The sequence below is a fragment of the Artemia sp. Qi Xiang Cuo genome, chromosome 19 (genome assembly GCF_049724085.1).
Source record: "Artemia sp. Qi Xiang Cuo chromosome 19, ASM4972408v1, whole genome shotgun sequence".
Lineage (NCBI taxonomy): Eukaryota > Metazoa > Arthropoda > Branchiopoda > Anostraca > Artemiidae > Artemia > Artemia sp. Qi Xiang Cuo.
This window is the reverse complement of record NC_142812.1, coordinates 30,136,626-30,157,717: the sequence shown is the minus strand read 5'-3', so window position 1 is coordinate 30,157,717 and position 21,092 is coordinate 30,136,626. Positions and strand designations below refer to the sequence as shown.

At 35.5% G+C, this 21,092-nt stretch overlaps 1 protein-coding gene across 3 annotated transcripts in view; it reads left to right on the top strand.

Annotated features, from left to right (window-relative positions):
* Positions 1–21,092, top strand: part of LOC148940713 (ribosome biogenesis protein BMS1 homolog) — a 140,523-nt gene that overhangs the window by 15,700 nt on the left and 103,731 nt on the right. For all 3 annotated transcript variants that reach the window (XM_089105312.1, XM_089105311.1, XM_089105310.1), the window contains exons 2-4: positions 2,881–3,055; positions 11,112–11,232; positions 17,372–17,562. In XM_089105312.1, coding sequence (XP_088961438.1) covers positions 3,004–3,055; positions 11,112–11,232; positions 17,372–17,562 — 364 coding nt within the window. In that variant the 5' untranslated portion in view covers positions 2,881–3,003. The remainder of the gene's footprint in view (positions 1–2,880; positions 3,056–11,111; positions 11,233–17,371; positions 17,563–21,092) is intronic.

Genomic DNA, 21,092 nt, shown 5'->3' with positions numbered 1-21,092 from the left:
AGTAAGTCTTAACTTCAGTAGCAGTAGTAGTAAGAGCAGCAATAAAATAGTAGCAGTAGTAGTAGTTGTAGGAATAGAAGCAGGTTGTCATCTGTACAACAGAAGTATTTTCTGAAAATTTCACCTTCATACCTTCATAAGTTACGGATTTTGAACTAGCCAGAAGACTCTCTGTGTATACATTTGATGCTGCTTCTATGGTTATTGTAACTAACAACACTAATGGCATTAAGTTGAAACTTTTAGGGAACGTTTCAGGGGAGTTTCAATTAAAAAAAAAAAAAAAAAAACTATGCATGCAGGTATTAAAATGGCATATAAGGAATATAGGGCGTATAAGGACATAGGCAGCAATGCTCTATCATAACTATAAATATCATTGATATTTCAAAGGAGCTAATATGATTGAAAATTTAAATTTCTAGTGCCCTCTTAAAGAGTCAAAAGTGATTGGAGGGCAATCAGCCCTCCTCTTTTGCTCATAATTTTCCAGACACTTCCAATCAAAATTTGAAGACAGCCATTTTGTTTACCTTAGCTGAACGGTCTAGTAACTATATCTGTAGGGTTTCTGGGTAGTTCAACCCGCCACAACTATGTAACTTGCCCCTTATGCTTAAAAACAAAATGTTGCTTTAAAATTTAATCAAAGCGTACTGTTTGTATGCTGGTTGCTAATAAGACATCTCAGCAATATACCAAGAACAACTGAGGGTATTAACCTCAAACTTTCAGGGCTACTTCTATTACCACTTCCGCTCTTAGTATTTTACTAAATCAAAAGAGTTTAAATGTATCCGGGCTATGAAAAAGCATACATATTATTTTTTGGGAATGGTATTAAGTTTTATTTATCAGGTTGACTAGAGGATGTATGTGGCTAAATTAAACACTACTATTTGTGTCATGATTTTCAAAAGGGTTTATGTTGTTAAAGATTGCTGAAAAAGTTTCTTCAGCATGCAAATAGCATGCCAAACTATAAATTCTTAAAGAAAAAACAGAAAGATGCAAACTATTATTTTATTTTTCCCTGAAAAAGACTATTTCAATATAAAACGAACAGAAATTATTTAAAAAAAACTTTCCACAAAATAAGCTTTTCAAAAAAAAGGTAAAGAACTTCATTAAACCAAAAATGAACAAAAAAAAGAAAGAATAAAATAATAAGTGTTTTCACTTTTATAACTTTAAGAAATCAAATATTAATTAAGATTTTAAGGAATAAATATCAACATATGCATATTAAACTGACAATGCACATTCATTTGATTTTTTTTTCAGTAAAGTGCAAATTATATTCTGGCTTTTAGAAAGCATAGTGGTTTCGAACCCTACTCATGTTAATTTCTGCTAGTTTTGAGTTTGACTGGGTTATTTATTGTAATTCTGTTCATTTTGGGTTCATTTATTTATTGATGCTGATTTGTGGTAGTTGTATGCTTTGTAGATTATTTGATTCTTTTTTTGTTCATTTTTGGTTGAATAGAATTCTTTAGTTTTTTTTGAAAAACTGATTTTGTGGAAATAGTTTTTTTTTTCATTAATTGAGGCTAGACCAATTGGTCCCTAATTGCTAGGATCTTTCTTGTTGCCACTTTTAAATATAGTGGAAATTATAGGCTTTTATTTTTCAAACAACTGGCAGTTGGTCTAACTCAAGGGACCAAGGTTGGCCTAACTCTTTTAAAATCCTTGGATGGAGACAATTGGGACCAGTGGATTTATTTGGATACAGATCTTTCAGCTTTTTGAGTGCATTTGACACAATTATGTCTATGTCGTTGAGATTACCATGTCCAGTGGTTCTAATTTTTAGGATTTTGCGAGTTGCTACAGTCAGAATTCAGCTAATAGGTAAAAACTGAGGCAAACAGATCATTGAGTATATTTGCTTTATGCACAGGATCATCCACAGTCTCACGAAAATTGGGGTCTTGGAGAGTTGAGATTATGCGAATAGAATAGAATTTTATTTAAAATATTTCTATCACAGTATGGTTTGCGAATTTGAATTTTACGTCAAAAATGCAAAGTATATATACGTATATATCAAATTCACGTCAGACATAATTCATTGTACAAAGTACCTAAAAAAAGAATCAACAATTAGTTAAAAAGTCAAAAATTAAAAAATAAATGGATAACAATAAATTAATGACTAGATTTCCTGATCATTATACAGCTAAAAAAAACTCGGAACTAAACTCTTGCGATATCTTTCATGTTTGGCGGGGATGGGAGTCAATTTGGGGACTTTTTGGGATTTTATACGGAACGGTCTATTGCGGGCAGGATGGTAGGCTTTGGGGATGATGGAAAGTAATCAGAGAACAGACAGGGTCTTGGTACCGAAATGAAGGCAGAGGAGGTTCCTCTGCCTTAAAGGTTTGAGTTGAATGAAGAGTCAATCACTAGAATTGATTCTTGCTTTGAGGGATTCAAGAAAACCTATTATTTGAGAGGATTAAAAAAATTGCGAAAATTGGCGCATCAAGTGTGTTAAGCTAAATGGAGACTATATTGGGAAGTAAAATGATTATTTGACAAAAATATTCAACAGTTAAATGATTCAAAAAGTTGTTGACTTGTAAATTTAGCTTGTAGTTTAGATCTCAGTTTGGACACTGTAACAAAAACCAGCAAAATGTAAATTATGTAGATGTAATTTAGGCAGACAAATAGGATGATTCCATTATGATTATTTTTATCCAAGAAAATTAATCGTGATTTGATTACAAATTAATTGAAAAAGATGCTGTAGCTTGCAATTATGTGACTGTTTAATTCGAGTGTATTATGTGACTATAAAGAGTGTATCTCTGTTGTTTGTGATTATAATGTTTTAAAGCAGAGATTATTTACTGAGTCAATTTGCAGGTTTACACTTCTCTTAGATACTTGGAAGAGAAGATATCTTGAGGACTCAAGTCAAACCATAGAAGAACGAAAAAATATAACAAATCATAGGCTTTTATTTACTTTTGAAAGGGATAAATTACAATGGATGAGGACATTTTTGACAAGAAAAAGCAACACAGAGAAAGACATGCAGGTAAATTGTAGGCTGTAGCTTTATACCTTTGATGTAGGGATATCTGTGTTATAGTAGTAATGATTTTATTGAATGGCAAACTTTATTGTCCATTTCTTCTTATTTTAGATGTGTGTCAGCTGTGACTGGGTGTGTAGAAGACAACATTAGATGTTTAATGAATTATATTGAGTCTATTGATTTCTCTTTTTTTTATGTTTAATTAAATTTTTGGTTTAAGTTTTATTGATTTAAAAAGGCTTAATGCTTCAAAAAGTGCACTAGATCATTCTTACGTACATCATTGGATCAACTGATGTTGAAAAGGTATGTTTTTTGCCTGAAAAATTTGATTTATGGATGTTCTTAATAAATATCTCCTGGGGTATGATTTGTCCTTGGAAAGTTTTTATGAAAATCTTCCCCCCCTCCTGCACAGTAGTGTCTTTCTTTGCAGTTATATTTGTACACCATTCTATCCAGTAGACATTTAAGCTCTATCTCTCTGAGACAGCTTCTCAAGATAAAGCTTATATACAGCATCAAAACATGGTAACTTACTAGTAACCACTATGTAGCAGATTAAAAATCATTAAGATTGCAAGAACTATTCCTCTTATTCTACTTATCATTGCCCCTATTTAGTATACCTATCTATTTTTTTAACTGCAGGTACACTTTTTGACAACCAATCAATGCACCTCTATCTGTTCACCAAAATTAATCTTCTCTCTGGTATGTTTTACTTGCTTTCCTCTGAATGAACTTCCCCAGCATCCCCAAATGACGTATTCCCACAAAAGTTCATTGTAAAAACAATTTGACCCTATATCTATTAGTGAGTGACTGCCATGTAAATATTTTACTAATAATTGCAACTATGTTTATTGCATTGCATTTTTATTTACAATCATTGCATAACCCACTTCAATGAAGAAAAGTTTTCTTCCTATAAAATGTAAGAGAAGCAAATAAAAGGTGGATCAGGTAGCACACGCATGTAACCTCTCGTACCTGAGGATTAAAAGCTTTATGATTACAAATTACTCTTTGTGATAGAGGAGAAATCCCTGAACAATGACACTTTGAAGCCTGCTAGCACCTGGAGGGAAAAGTTCTCAGTGTATAATATCTTTAATGCGTCTTTGACTACAGCTATCCTCCTTCAAAATTTCAAAGTGATTTCAGACAATTTTTTGCGGAATGTAGATGGGGTTCAGTAGTGGTGGATTCCATTGAAAATCCATTCGTTCTGTTGCTTGGGACAAAATTGCTTGTGCTGAAAGTTTCAAATAGATTGGACGTCAAAGAAGGGCCCCTATGAAAATCGTCATTCTTATGTCGAATTGACCCAAGGTACTTACCCCATGAACTTAAAGCTAATCAGTGAAATAAACAAAAAAAAAAAAAAAGAGAAAAAAGCTCGCCTATCTTTGTGCTGAAAACTTTGTGATGAGAAATGGTCTTGGAGGGTCCAAAGGCCTTCTTTGAGTCTCCGACCACAAAGCTCTTGTTTGATTTCACCTCGAAAAGAATGCAGCTTCCCTACTAATCTGCTAGTTTCTAATTGTGTCACGTTTAGGTCAAAAGTTGATTTTCTTTTTTTGCAATTGGTCAACTTTTTAATAATACGACAAGGGAAACCACCAATTTCAAATGAGACAACTATTAAAGCTTGGGATGCATGTGTGATACCATTCCTCTACCCAAGTCCCAAGCATAGAAAATAAAATAGCAAACTTAACCCAAATCACAAATAGAAGTGCCCTGTAAAAGCATGTGGCAGCCGTTTTAGACCCATGAGAAAATACTTCTTTTATAGATTAAAACCTTCTCAACCCTATTGCGTAAATTTGGGTTTTACTGAAAACTATATTATTTTGAATAGCGTGCTGTAATTTTTCTAAACATCAACGAAAAATAAAAAAATAAATCATTATAGTAATGAAGATGACAGGAAAGAACTAATAAAAAACAAAGTGAATGTTTATTATATAAGGATATTAATTCCTGAAAATCTTATCAATTCAAGATTTTGTTCATGAGTTTTTTTTCAATGCTATAATTATAGAAAAAATGTCCAAAACATATTTTGTCTTCAGTTAAGCGCAAATGATGCAATAGGCTTTAGTAGGTTTATAGTTAGGAGGGGGGGGGCAGTAGCCAAACTCCCGTTTGAAGCAATTTTTGTTCCTTTTAAGTTTGACTTTAGTATTCATATTAATTTGTACTCGTTTTAGGATTTATTTATTCTCTGTATGAGTATTTGTTATCTTTGCATTTGCTGAGATTATTCATTTTAATTTCTGTTCATTTTGAACTTCATATACTCTTTGATAGTAATTTCTAGTCATTTTTGGTTTGAACTATTATAGGACTTTATTTCTGTTCGTCTTAAGTTTTGATATGGCTTTTCTTTGAAAAACCTCGTTTTCGGGAAGTTCTTAGAAATAAATTTCTGTTCGTATTTGATTGTCAAAGTTTATTATTGGTTAATATAATGAAGGTTTCTCTTGTTTGTCAGGTTTTTGGCTCAAGAATGATAATATTGGTCTACACTGCTCACACAATTTTAATAACCTGGATGCACATAATATCTTTTGATTTAGTTCAAAATCCCCTCAGCATTCCCTGAAAGTTTCAACTGAACACATCCCCTTTAACTTTCTCTGAAATTTCCAATTTAATATCCCCACTGCCCCTGTGATATTGCAAACGTGCCATTTTGACAAACTAGATGTACAAAATGTCTTCATTTAGCTCAACATCCCAATCGGAATTTTCTGAAAGTTTCAACTTAGTAATCTTAGCTGCTCTTGAGATATTGAAGACTTGCTGTTTAGACAACTTGGACGCATATAGTATCAGTTGATTTAGTTTATGATAACCCTTGGCATACCCTGAAAGTTTCAACTTCATACCGGTAGCCATTCCTGATATGAATATAGATACGTCCAGATACGCCCTTTTGCCACTATGGATGCAGCTAGTGTCTTTTGATTTGATACAATATCCCCCTCAACATTATCTAAAAGTTTCAACCTATTACCCTTATCAGTTCCTGAGAACTGATAAGACTAACTCCAACCGCGGACTGAGATCAGTCCGCGGTTGGGGTGGGAGGATGTCATAAAGAAGGATTTAAGGGAAATGGGAACTTCCTGGTTCGGATGGAGGAGTGTACTTAGCTGTGTTGGCCTCAGGCGGCATCGTGCTGTAGTGAATTGTTAGTATTAGTAGTAGTTCATGAGATATTGTAGATACGTTCTTTTGAGCACCTGGATGTACATAGAGTCTTAGTTCAACATTCCACTCAACGTGCCCTGAAAATTTCCACTTCCTAACCTTAACCACTCTTGAGATATAGCAGATAAGCCTTTTGACAACCAGGTTGTACTTGAACTCTTTTGGTTTAATTTAATAGTCGTACTACTAGCAGTAGCATTAGAAATAGTAGCAGCAGTCGCAGTCGCAGTAGTAGTAGTAGTAGTTACAGTCGCAAATAGTCACTGTTGTAGTCAAAGTCTCGAGTAGTCGCAATCGCAGACATAAATAGTTGCATATGGAGTCACAAGTAGTCGCAGTTGAAATTAATCCTTATCGCGGTTGCAAGTAGTCTTAGTCGTAAGTAGTTACAGTCAAATTTGCAAGTAGTCGTAGTCAAAGTCACAGTCACAAGTAGTCGCAGTGGCAAGTAGTCGTAGTTGTAATTAGTCGCTGTCACTGTAGCAAGTGGTTCCAATAACAACTAGTCACAGTCGCAAGGAGCTGCAGTTAAAGCAGTCCGAGTCACAAGTTGTCGAAGTCGTAAGTAGTCTCAGTCGCATGTAGTCATAGTCGTAATTAGTTGTGGTCGCAATAAGTCACAGTCACAAGTAGTTGCAGTAGCAGTTGCAAGTAGTTGCAGTCGAAATTGCAAGCATTCGCAGTCACAGTCGCAAGTAGTTATAGTCACAGTAACAGTAGTAGTAGTAATAGCCCTGAAAGTTTCAAGTTAGGGTACTTCTAATACCCTAAGGTGTTAGGAGATAAGCCCTTTTGATAACTTGGATGCACATAGTGTCTTCTGATTTGTTCAACTTTCCCCTCCACGTTCCCTGAAGTTTCAACTTAGTACCCTCAGCTTTTTCGGTACCTTCAGGATCAAACATCCCCCTCCTCTTTTCCCATTAATAAATCCTATACGAGTACGTAGACAATGGGCAAATTGTATAATTAACAACCTCTGTCCTGGGAGCTGTGGGGGTAATGTCAACCTCGGAGGCATAGTTATTGGACCTTTTGACTATTTTGAGCAAAATAGCTATCTCAGATTTTTGACAGTGTTGAGAGGGGGAGGTATCTAAAAAGGGCAACATGGCCTGGTTGCCCTCTGATCACTTTTCAGCGCCCCCTCAACATAACATGAAAGCTTCAACTAAGTACTCTTGGTTGTTTCCGAGATATTGCTGATAAGCCCTTTTGACAGCCAGCATGCACATAGTGTGTTTTGAGTCTGTTCAAAATCCCCGTCAACATTTCTTGAAAGTTTCTCTTTAATTTTAACAATCCCCCTTAATTGTTTAACTTTTTCCTGAAAGTTTAACAGTCCTCCCCAACTTTCCCAATAATAAATTATGTATGTAAACAACAGGCAAATTGCATAGTTTCCAAACCATGCCCCGAAGGGTATGGGGAGCATGGCATTTCGGAAGCCACAGCTATTATACCTTTTGATTATTTTGAACAGCATTATTATTTCAAAATTCGATCAGCGCTGAGGAGGGGCATCTAAAAATTGGGAGGGGGTGGTTGCCCTCCAATTACTTCAATATCCCCCTCAATATGCCCTGAAAGTTTCAACTCAATACCCTCAGCCGTTCTTGAGACAGTGCTGATACGCCCTTTTGACAACCAACAGGCACATAGTGTATTTTGATTTTGTTCAACATATCTCTCAATATTTCCTGAAAGTGTCACCTTAATACCATATGCCATATGGAGACCTGGGATCAAATATGCCCCGGCTGGCCTGGGGCTGGTTGCCCTCCGATAACTTTTGACTGTTAAAAGGGCACTAGAACTTTCAGTTTCTAATCGAACGAGTTCACTCCAAAGTTTCTATGAACATCACTTCCATATGAAATGACTGTGGAAAAAAAGAAATGCTGCATTGAAGCCTTATAGTTTTTACCATAGCCAACGCTAGAGCTTTGCTCTGATCTAAAAAAACTTTATGTTTGTTATCCTAAGAAAATATTAAACAGTTAGTCATAACGAACTGTAAATAAGGAGCGACGCGGCTTAGTAGTAACTGAAACTCTAAAAAATGGAATTTGATATCAATAGCTATATCAAAAGAATTGGATTATTATGCTGATTCCAAATATATAATGTTCATTAAGTTCAGTTTTACCCATCAAAGGACCCGAAGAAACAAAAGCCTATGGGAACAACTTCAGACTATCTTCTGTAATATGTTATAAAACTCCGGTTCAGCTTATTCACTGTAGGTTCTGGCTCAAGCTCAAGTGAAAACTCTTTTTTTTTGTTCCCAGTCAAGGATTGTATGCAGTTTCGAACTTGTGGTATCTTATTCATCAGTGTGGCAAGAGGTCCACAATTTAAAAACTGCGGAGGTTAGACCCTTACCACTAGCAAGCGATAAGCTAAAATTGGCAGACTTGAAAATTAAATAAAAAAGGGACAAAACCAAAATGTTGCCCCTGTAAAACAACTGAACCCTGACCATTCCTTCTAGACCTCTGCATTGTAAAACCAAGTGCAAAAAGATTTTCTTTTCCAACTACTTTTGTTTTACAAACTGCTTTGACCAATGCAGAAAGCTTTAATTTTGAAAAACTTAAGATGAAGAAGTAAAGGTTTTCAGATAACCTGACCTCTAGCCTGTTAATTAAAAAAAAGTAATGAACTTTAATTAGCCATAAAATAAACCTTTTCAAACAAGAATGTTTTTCCTAAGCAAACCATTTACTAAAAGTTACTAAGAAGCATGGGCGTATGCAGCTTCTTCTCCAGGGAGAGGGGGGGCAGCCGGTTCTGTGATGAAGAGAGGGGGGCTGAAGTTATATTGGCAGTTCATAAAACCTTACATTGGCAGCAAGTTCTATCATACCTATGAAATCTTTATTAATAAGTAATCACCAAAAATCATAAAACATCAATAAGCTTCAGCATTAATCAATCTTCTTGGATTAGAGCTAAATCTTTCTAAGAGATTATGGATAATTGCTTCTTGTTTGACTTTTATTCTGTCATTCCAGCTGTATATTTCCAGCTTTTTCAACTATATACCTTTTATCAACTGCTTTTTTAGCCATCTACCTTTTTTCAACCGCTTTCGGCCATGTCTACAGTAAATTTGAAATTCTAGGGGGGGGCATCTGCCCGCTCTACCCCCCTTCCGTACGCACACGCTAAGAAGCAAATAAGCAAATTGTGTATATTCATTATGAAAATACAGTAAAAAGTTAAAGCAGGGGTACAGAAAAATAAAACACATTCGGTAAAAATTCGGATAGTTTAGGTTTTCTTTTACTAGATCTATTCACAACTAAACAGCGAATGTTTTTAATTATCACTTTAATCCAGTTCTACACTCCCGCTCTGCCTATTAACCTCAGTGTAAATAACCCCCCTTGCTTTTACTTTTCTTGATAATTTCAGCTTTGGACAATAAAAATAAAATTCATAAGGTGAAAATTTTCAGCGTTTGTCCCTTAGACATGTACAGGATTTGTTTTAATTTTCTGGTGAAAAATTATCTAGACCTCTTGCTGGCATTTTAATGAAATTACAAAAACCAGTCAGTTCCCTCATTACCGAAAAATTAAATTTATCCCCTTAACTGAAAAGAAGCGGTAGTAGACTGATTTTGACTGTGTGTGATCAGTTACTGTGATTGATTCTTTTTTAAACTTAATTTTTTTTTCAATGGCGAAAATCCTTGTATTTAGTCACGGCAGTTAAGTATCCTCGGGAACAGTTTCAAAACATATTAGCTTATTCATTTCATTTGCAATATGCCAAGAAACTTAGTAAAAACCAACATTTTGTGGCTTTATCTTGTTCCTGTTGATCTGCACCTTTAGTTGTGTGCTGCATTTTAATTAGTAAACTTTTAAAAGAACTCTGATCAGTAATTTTCTTGTAAAATTCTCGCCACTGCAGTATCCCCAAGATTACTCTTCTGGGTCCTCTTTTCTTTCTAGCAGTGATTAGAAGTCTTGGCAATTATTCTCCTGTCGGTGTTCATGCATGATTTATGCATCCCAAAATTTGCTACAATAATATCCAAAGTGACTACTGAAACAATCGTAGTTGTGGCTGAGGAAGGTGGTACTTAAAACATGAAAGTAAATTCTACAAAGTCTAGCATTCTTAGTATTTATTTTCTTATATCTTTCCCTACTCCACCTTAATTGTTCATAACTAGTGCACAACTTCTTGGGGTTGCTATATCTCACGACCCTAGGGGGAATCTCTATGTTTCTAACATCCATAACAAGCAATTACCTCCCTCTCCCTTCTTAATATCTTAGACAAATTTATATGTCACTTCCCCAGCTTCTCTCCTTTTACGTATCAGTTGTCAGACTGCTGTTGGTATTTTCCTATGCTGTGTGGTATCCCGGGCTTTCTGATCAATTTTCAAATAAAATTGAATCAATGCAAAAGTGTACTCATTTATATAATCTTTGTAACACCAGATCTTTTCGTATAGTTTCCTCCAAACTTATTCTCTTATTTGCACATGCAGAAAAATACATAGAAAAGTTTTGTATCTTTTTTGCAGATCTCATCAATACTATCCCTCCTCCCATCTTTTTTTTTGTCCGATTTACCGTTTTTGTTTACACCTCTTTATTCTATTTTTCACTTCAAATTTTTACTGTGTTTTGTCCACTTATATGCTATATTTACTTTTATTCTCTTTTTTGGTTTTCTTTCGATTTTAGTGTTTTTTATTTTTTTCTTCTAGAACTTACATGCCACTTTAAATCGGGCTTTTTGGGTTTGTTTGAATCGCTATAAGTACATTTGTCCTCTACATTTTATTCATTGATTCTATTTTCAGGTCGTAAAGCAGAAAAGAAAAAAGTGAAAAATGAGCATCAGCAGGATTTAACTGCCCAACAAAGAAACCCGAAGGCATTTGCTATTAATTCAGTCAAAAAAGCGCAGAGACAATTTCATCGGTAATGCATTTTTATTTAGTTTAATCTTCTCTGACAGTAAAAACAAATCACCTCTTACAATTCGACAAAAACTTACTATTAATGAATTAGTGCAAATATTCCTGTGAAATAGTCGGAGCAATTCAGAAAGGTGTTTGAATACAACTTACTATTGGTGCATGCTCAAGTTAGCGATTCATATATCTATTCAAATATTGAAGTGGTTTTTAAAATAACTAATTAATTAAAGGGTTTTTACAGTTAGTAATAGTTATGCTATAATATAAGCTCTCATTGAATACTATTGCTTAAATATTACTCGGCTACAATACACCTCGAATCAGGGGCGTCACTAGCCAATTAATTTTTTTAGTGAGGGGAGGGGGGCATTAGGTCTTTCCAGGCTGCTTGTATTTTTATTGATTGCATCCTGTATCGCTTTGCTGTAAGAAGCATCTGTACAGCTGCTTTGATCAGTGTTGAATAGTAAACTTTCGGATTCTACAAAAAATGTTGAGTTTAATCTCCAGTGTCGTTTAATTCAACCATTTTTCTTAGTTAATTACATTGAATCTATTTCACGAGACCACCATTTATACCTTATATTTACTAAGAAAAGTTTTTCCAAAATAAAGAAGTTGAACCAAAGACGATCAGAAGTCTTGAATGTAGGCGAATATTGATTGACTAAATTATGTATTATATTTTGTTGCAACTGATTGTTTTTTAAATAAATGCAGTTTATTAAGAGCACTCATTTATTAAGAGAGCTCTGTTTTGTTGTTTGAAAAATAAAATAGAACTTGATTTCAAGAATTGATATAACCAGATTTGTCTCCTGATTGGTTCCATTGGTTCTGAAGTTTTAACTGAAGTGTTTTGTGGCCTGAAATTTTAAAGAAGATTAGCAGAAACATAAAACTCGAATATTTCGCTCTAAGAATCAGTATAACTATATTTTTCTTCTAAGATTTACTGTTCTTGATAATCTCTCCTTGCCCTCCCCCCCCCCCTGAGTCAGGATTTCAAGTCTATCTATTTTGACAACCTGGCAGCATATAGTAGGCTACCTTTCGATCTGTCTTGCTACTTAAGCGTGCATAAATTATAAGTCTCGTAGGAGCTTAAAGTGCAAAAAAATCATATATGTAAAGCAAATACAAATATATGCAGGAAAAAATAGGCTAGCCCTTTCCCCCTCTCCCCAAAACTAAAATTAATTTCCTTTCCTCAGCCCTTCCCACTTCCTTTTTCCAACAATGCCAGAAAGTTTCAACTTTGGTCCTAAACGATTCTTAAGATATTGCAGACACGATATTTTGATCACCTGAATACAAATAGCTTCTTTTTGTCTACCACAGCCTCTCCCCCTTCCCCAGTCGAAATTATAAATCCACTTGGCCCTCCTGCCCTCAAATAATCCCCCAGAGTTTTAGCTCTGTCCCTTAAGCCATTCCCAAGACATTTTAAATAATTTAAAAAATCAGGTCCGCATGTCGTTTCCAGAGTACAAGAAAAAAAAATTTATTTTGCCCATTTTCCGACCTCCCAATCCTCCCCCCCAACCCACTCCATTTGAACCAAATATGCGGCTTCCTCGGTCTAAATAATGACATCCAAAAGTTACAATCTAAACGAACACCCAGTATTAAAAATTTCCCTTTTTCCATAATAAAACCTATGCTCAAAAAAATAGGAACTTGCATAATTTATAGTCCTTGTCCAAGTGGCTAAGGGTTGGGATAATGTCATTTCTAAAGGCATATTTGTTCTGTTTCGGCTGTTTTGAAATATATGGCTGTCACAAAATTTGGATCGGATGTCTTTAGGGCTATGTAGGAAAAAGGGTGTGGGAGTAGGGCTGGTTGCCCTCTAATCACTCTTACAAGGAGCCCTAGATCTTTGACTTACACATTTCAAGGACCCATTTTGTTCCCAGGATATTGCATATAGGCGTATGGTATTTTGATAACCTGGATGGACGTATTGTTTTCTGGTTTAACTCTGCCCTTTCCCCCAAGTGATAATTTAACGTCCACTTGCTCCATTCAGTATTCTCTTAAATTATCAACTTAATACTCCTAAACCGCTCCTGAGAAATTACAGTTGTGCCGTTTTAATAATCTGACAGCACATAGTGTCTTTATTTTTCTCGCTTCTTTACCGTACAAGAATTTTAAGTCCCATGGGAGCTTGCGTTGTCAAACCGTTGTTTTTGTCTGAATTAGCGACAAGAATTAGTTAGCCCCTTCCCCCTCGCCCAACGTTTATTTTTGATTTCCTCTGCCATACTCTCTTTCTTCGATTCCACAGCACTACCTAAAGTTTCAACTCCATCCCGCAAGCCGTTCCCAAGTGATTACAGACATGCTTTTTCGATAAGCTGAATACGCATGGTGTTTAGTTTATATCTGCCCCCACTCCTTCCCCAAGTTGAAGTTTAAAATCCATTTGACCCCCATCCTATACTTTTTCAGTTTCAATTTTGTGAATTTCCAGATCCCAAGATAGTGCAGATATCGTTTTTTCATAATCTAGATGAACATAGCGTCTTTTGATTAATTTCAACATCCCCTCATTATTCCATGAAAGTTTCAACTCAATGCCCTTAGTTATTCCTAAGATATGGCACATACGCCATTTTGACAACCTTGCAGCACTTACATGTTTTTTGATTTGTCTCGCTACTAAAAAATGTATAAATTACAAGTCTCATAGAAGCTTATAGTGCAAAGTTTTTATTTTTTGTCTGGATTGGAGGCAAAAATTATTAGCCTCTTCTCTCTCTCCTAACACTAAATTGAAATTGCTCTTGCTTTTTCACAATCTAGATGTGCATAGTATCTTTTGATTTAGTTCGACATCCCCTCAATATTCCATGAAAGTTTCAACGTAACACCCTTAGTCATTCCTAAGATATTGCACATACGCCATTTTGACAACCTTGCAGCACTTACATGTTTTTTGATTTGTCTCGCTACTGAACAATGCATAAATTATAAGTCTCATAGAAGCTTATAGTGTAAAAATTTTATTTTTGTCTGGTTTGGAGGCAAAAATTATTAGCCTCTTCTCCCTCTTCTAACACTAAATTGAAATTTCTCCCCATCCTCCCTCCTAATTTGATCAAGAGCACATGAAAGCTTTAACTCCATCCCCAAAGCGATCCCCGAGATATCGCTGACATGGCATTTTGATGCACTGTGTTCTCATTGTGTTTTTGATTTACTTCTGCCCCCTAACAATATTAAAATTTAAACTCCATCCCCTTCCTCCCCATATCGAAATTACAAGTCCAGTTGTCCCCCCGCCTCCCCTCTCCAATACTTCCTCAAAGTTTCAACTCGATTTCTTAGGCCATTCCCGAGATATTGTAAAGAATTTGAACATAAAGCGCATATAGCGTCTCCTGATGTGCTCGGGTATGCGTGTCGCTTCCAGGTTTTACTCGTGTAAAACACTGGAAACCTTGGCATAGTGAATGATTCCCTAGAGCTTGTTCGAAATACAACAAATCAGGAACAACATAAGACAAAAATGGCTTGATCTGCCGAAATTTTGAATGCACCAAGAATATAGTTGGTCTAATTTTCATTTAAAGATAGGTAAAAAAATATTCAAAGTATTTTTGTTTGGGGTACGCTCTCATTTAATCCACCTTATTATCCATATCTGACCCTTTGTAGCGTGTTATTTCGCTTACCTGTATTTGGATCTGTGCAGTATCCGTGTTTATCTCTAATCTTACTTTACTTTCGGCAAGAACCAGACGATGATCCATCCTGCCCGGGACCAATGGACGATGGGCTGACTGACGTAGTCCAACATGATCTGTCAGCAGCAGCCTCTTCTGCAATCTTCAGCCAGTTATTGTCCCAACGACGTCCGTGTCGTCGGATGCCACCTCAAGGATCCAGGTCATTCTTGAATGTCTGCCAGTGATTCTTCCTTTGGCCACCTGGTCTCCGTTCCAAGTTGCAAGGGGGTCGCAGGTGAGGACATCGAGGGATATAGTTCCAGCAGGTCGTCGTAGTGTGTGTCCCAAGGATTTCAGTCGTCGTTGTTTTAGGATTACCGAGAGGGGGGCCTTCTGGGCACAACGCCTTCGGACCTCAGTGTTTGAGACATGAAACCATCGGCTGATCCGTAGTATGTGTCTCATGCAGCGATGGTCGAATACTTCTAGTGAACGTGTTTTTTGGCCTGTAAAAACAAATTTTCACAGCTGTATAGCAGGGTCAATCAAATAGTTGCTTTGTAGGCGTTCATCTTCGTTATGTTAATTTCATGTCTATTCCAAAGCGACTTCTTCATGCTTGTGAAGACACCCCATGCCTTTCCTATTCGAGCTCTAATGAGCCAATAATGATAATCCCTCATTATTGTAATATATAGGGTAGATAATCGCTTCTCTGGCCAAACTTTCATTAACTAGACTCACATGTCTCAGACTTATATAGTGGATTTTCTTATTATAGAGGATTTTCAAGCCAAATAAAAGGAATAATAAAAAGGTGCAAACATACCTCTTTACCCTGTTCTCTAATTTCCACTAAAATTACACGATTTGAACTTCTAAATTTTTAATAAATGAAACCTATGTTCGATTTAACGTGACTAAATCGCCGTAAATCATACTATTGTCCAAAGAGACCGCGCTCATATCTTGTACGAGATAAGATTATTTACCCTAACCAGATGATATGCATCTGAGGTTGATAGAAGGCTTATTAAAAATTGTTTTAATTCTTGATTTACGCTTTTTGGACTTACGAGGGTAGTCAAGATATCAGGGAACCTATTTTTTTTTTTATACAAAGCAATGCTTTAACTGGAATTGATTTAGTAATATAATATGAAACAAATTGTACAAATAACAGTTCAATAGGAACAAATCCTTTATTTAATAGTGAAACAATAAAAACATTTTTGGATATTTTGGTCACATATACAGTAGTCGTCATCAGCAAATAAACAGATTGTAAATTTGTTAGTTAAGAGACGAAAAGTAGCTGTATTGAAATATTTATCTCCCGGTGATGATGTTTCTTGACATGTCTTTTATAATAAAAACGTGTAAATGCAACTTGTTTTTGCTATTGATTTGAAATTTTGACTTTTCTTAGTCTTCTTTTTTTCTCGTTTTTTTCAACAAGGTATTTGGTGGAGAAATTATTAATAAAGTTGAACGTATGTTAATTAGAGAAAGCTCACGACTTCATTATTAGTATGATTACTTTTTAATTTTTAAGGGAAAAATGTAAATGTTACTAGTTTGATTTTAATCAGATAGAAAATTAAATTTGCTTAGTTATTATTCTAGTTCAAATTAGGCACCACAAGTTGGTAAGAGATTGAGGCAAGGGCAATCTGTATCCACCCATACAGATTAGAAATCCTTGCATGATTCCGGTTGAAACAAGTTGTAAATGTCTACCTTTCTGCTAAAAGTTTCGCGATAGAATGGCGGTTAGGAAGGGTTAATGAACCAGTTTGATGGCTCAATCTTACAGATTGCAAAATATCGAATGTTTCTGATTTAAACAATGCACTAAGTGTTTAACTTCCTGCTAAAAAAGGGGACAGAGGACTAAATGGACCTTGAACATACCTCGTTTTTGTACTGAGCCCAGAATTAAGCCATGTAGCACCGCAGAACCTTCGCAGCTATCCAATGGTTTGATTTATGTGTGTGTGTGGGGGGAGTGTTTAGACCCAGCAGAAAAAATTGGCTGAGGTGACTGTTTATCCATTAATCACTGTTGACCATTTAAGAAGCAGTTCTTTTCAATTGAAAGAGTGTTCTGCTAAGTTTCCATGTCCATCTCTTTTATACAAATAAGCCAAAAAAGATATATGGGAGATACGGCGCTATCTATTTAGTCTTTTTTTTGAAATATGTGACTTTTTGAAACGAGGATAAAATAATAACGTTAGTAGCTTTGAAAATCACACTACCTTTGTATCATACAAATGACCAATTAAACAGAAAGAAAAAAAATAGAACTAAGTGTTTTCTTGATAATGGAACAGAGAAAATCAGAACTGTTCATCCCTTGTTGTATTGTTCTTTCTTCATTTACGCATCCGCTTTTTGCAGGAATGCTATTTATTATTCCTATTTTAACAGGCTTATGTTTATATATTAAATTCATTGTAGGGCTCAGGATTTGAAAACGAAGAAGCAACATATTCCGTTGGTGGACAGAACCCCAGTGGAACCGCCCCCTATTGTGGTAGCTATTGTTGGTCCACCGAAAGTTGGAAAAAGTACACTATTGAGGTGCCTGATAAAAAATTTCACCAGACAGAATCTATCAGAAATCAATGGTCCCGTGACCATAGTTTGTGGTATGTATCTATTCCATTATTCCCTCTTTTTTTTTTTAATTGAATAGTACTACCCATGTCTTCTGCTTAGCATATTATTTACATGATCATATTTATTTGTGCATTTTTATCCGTCCTGCTACCGGTGTGATGTATGGCACCGCAAAATTGAGCAGTTTAATATTCAAAATATTGAGTCCCAAAATAGTAGTGTAGCTCACTTGCGATTGGACATGAAATGCTGTAAGAATTCGACAACTGTCTTAACCATGCTAATGGTGGAGTCAGGCTCAGCGTTGGACACAAATAAACACAAACATTAGATAATAAATGGGAGAAAATGTACAGTTTTTTGTATTGTCTCCTTCTGAAAAAAGTTCGACAATATTCCAAATATTCTGACTGAAGCAGCTATTTCAAAATTTTTATCCAATGACATGAGAGGGAGGATATATGGTATTATCAGGATTGAATTTTTTTTTATTTCTGAAATCGTAAAATAAATAAAGAAACCGAGAAACTCATTTGCGAAAAAGGATTAACTCAGCAATTAAACCACAAGGAGAGCATGTTTAGTCAAGCGACCAGAGAAAGTGAAAGAAAAAGCAAATAAATAGTGAAATACAAATAAAGCTAAATAAGAACTGAAACGCAAACGACCTAGCTGGTGTCAGAAGGCTCACACAATTTTGCCATATAGGCGACGAAAGAACGAAAAGAAGGCACATAATGCCACAACTAGCTTCTTATTTGACTTAAACAATTTCTGAGACGACAGTGGCTAGGCATGACAAAGTGAGAAAACACAGAACAAATAGAAAACATAGTCCACTTAGTCCTCTCTTCTTAATAGAATTTCTTTATAGGCTTAACCGGGCACTCACAAATTCGTCCCCTTCCTCGCCCCCAAGGTGTTCTCCAGCGTAATATTCAAACTCCAATTGACCAAAACCATAACCATATGCGCTTTTGCCTTCTGATTTCGGGCACCCAAGTTTGGACTGAAACAAAACCAGACTCATTTAAATAAGAAAAAAAAGTGCCCTTGGGAAACTAAAGGATTTCAGAGGTCCTAGAAAGAATTTTTGTAAATCTTAAAACCATTTGAACTTTTCGTAGGATTCTCAAGAAGTGGCTTTTGCAACGCTAGTTTATGTATGAAGTGCAAGTTTTAATCATACAATTTTTTCTAAGATTAGAATAGGAGTACTTTGAAAAGGATGCTTGGGAACACATACTGGACGGTAGCCAAAATTCTCACCACTCATAATAGCTTGAATTGCACCGTTTTTTGTATCTATCAGAAAAAGAAAAAAAAGGAATAAAACTGTAGGATCTGAGGTCTTGGTTAAGAGAAAATTCAAATTCAGTGAAAAAAGAAGAAACTTGTAAATGTTTGGCCGACACCATCACTCAGCTGGCCTCAGTGCGAGAAGAAGAATATACTTTGTTCTTCTTCCTGCACTGGAGAAGGCTGAGTGGAGGACTCGGCCGAAAGATTTTCCATTTTTATTCTTTTTCCTTCTATTTCCATTTTTATTCATTTTTATTCTTATTCTATTACCTCGTTTTTCTTCGTTGTGCTAGGTTTTCTTGTTTTGTTATTGTTTGACGACACAGCGATACAACCTATGGGTTGTTAGACAATCACATCAATAGCTATAGGTAGTTACAAGGGGTTGTTTAAATATTTACAAACGAAACTAGGACACATCCTCGTAGCATCGACATAACGAGATAGCGTATGCCCAAACCGCAGGAGATATATTTACATATGTATGTATGTATATGTAAGCCATGTGTTCATGCCAACCATGAATAGTATGAATGTAAACAAGAGACAAACCAAGCAAAACTACACAATATCCATAAAAAAGAAAGCTTTCACATTTACCTTAGAAATGACATAACGAAGGGAGCAACAGATTTCCTCCAAGATACACTGATTTCAAAGCATTTGAAATATGAGAGAGAGCTGCGGATGAGAACACATTACGCTCCTTCTTTGTGGAGTTATACGGAATATCCTGATCACTATGGGGGTTCTTACAAGGCTTGGGTAATTTTGTTAAGTGTAGTTGTACAGGTTTAAAATACAATCAGGATATCAGCATAACGTAAATTGTTCATACAAAAACAGCCAATAAGGCAACCAAGCTTACTAGGGATAAGATACTTCTGAAGGTCATCATAAGAAACTGAAACAAAGGGGAGGCACAAGCCTAAGAAATACCATTTACCGCTTAAAAAGATGGACTTGTTTATAAACACTAAGGAATTATAAAATGCGGCCTGGTAAACCAAAAAGAAATAATTCTTAAGTAAAATGGGGGGGGGGGTGACACGATGACTTTTTAGAATATCAGAGACTTTTAAATGACTCGCTCGTTCAAATGCTTGACGCATATCATCAAAACAAGCACAAATATTTATGGAAAATACCCAGTAGTACTCAATAATAGAACCCAGAATCAAAATTGCGATCTCCACTGCAAGGTGCGTCTTACAGACGAGCTGATTGGTTCTAGTTTTTAGAAAAGATTCGAGACCTAATAGTGACAGACGTAGAAGAATTTCGACATTGTCTATTCTTAGGCTATAGGTCAAAAATTACAGACCAGCAACTAAGGTTATGCATACAGTTTTACTGTATGTGGACTAGAGTAAAAACCATTCAAGATTAAGGAAGTGTCACGTGATCAACAATCATAGAAAACATAATAACACGAAGCGAAGACAAAGTTGGTTCAGAGATTAACTGTCAAATCTTCCAAGTGAATTAGGCTTTATTGTATTAATTACAATTCGAACGGCCATGACCAAAGGAATTTGTATTCAGGTCATCCCTGGCCAATATCACTGGTGAAACAAGCTGAAACTTCGACAGAATTAAAAATTCGGGCGAAGTACTTGCCTCAGAACCACATATGATGAGAAGGTGTAGATTCAAAAGACGTCTGGACACGGGATCAAACTGCTGAAGTAACTGTGCCTGTTACGCTTAATTCCAAAGATATGTTACAAAAGTATGCACTTGATGATTCAATTGTTATTTATTTGTTTATTTTTAGGAAACGTTGTGATACAAAACCCTAAAACGAGTGGGAAAAAGTCACATCGTAAGTTATACCTAAAACGAAAAGGGATTATTATGAATGAATAAATGAACTAAAAATGACAAAAATTAAAATGAATCATCAAATCAAACCTATAGAGAACAAAAGATTATCGTAACTGAGAAAGGTGCTGCCCTCCCTCCTTTAAACATACTCAAGGATAGAATCGTTTGTGCTTTACTGGCAACAAAATATATTTTTGAACAATTTTTCTTTTTTTCATTAGTTCAAGTTCAAGTTCATTTAATTTCTCAATAAATCACTACAAGACAAAATAACACTTTTACAATATGAATCAATGGAAAACACAATATTTACAGAGGGTGCCTACACATTAGAATATTAAAAATTTAAAATTGTTAGCTTTTCTGGAGACTCCTTTGTTTGGATGAGCTCCTATGTTTCAGGCAATCAGTTTGGTGTCACTAGTCTAAA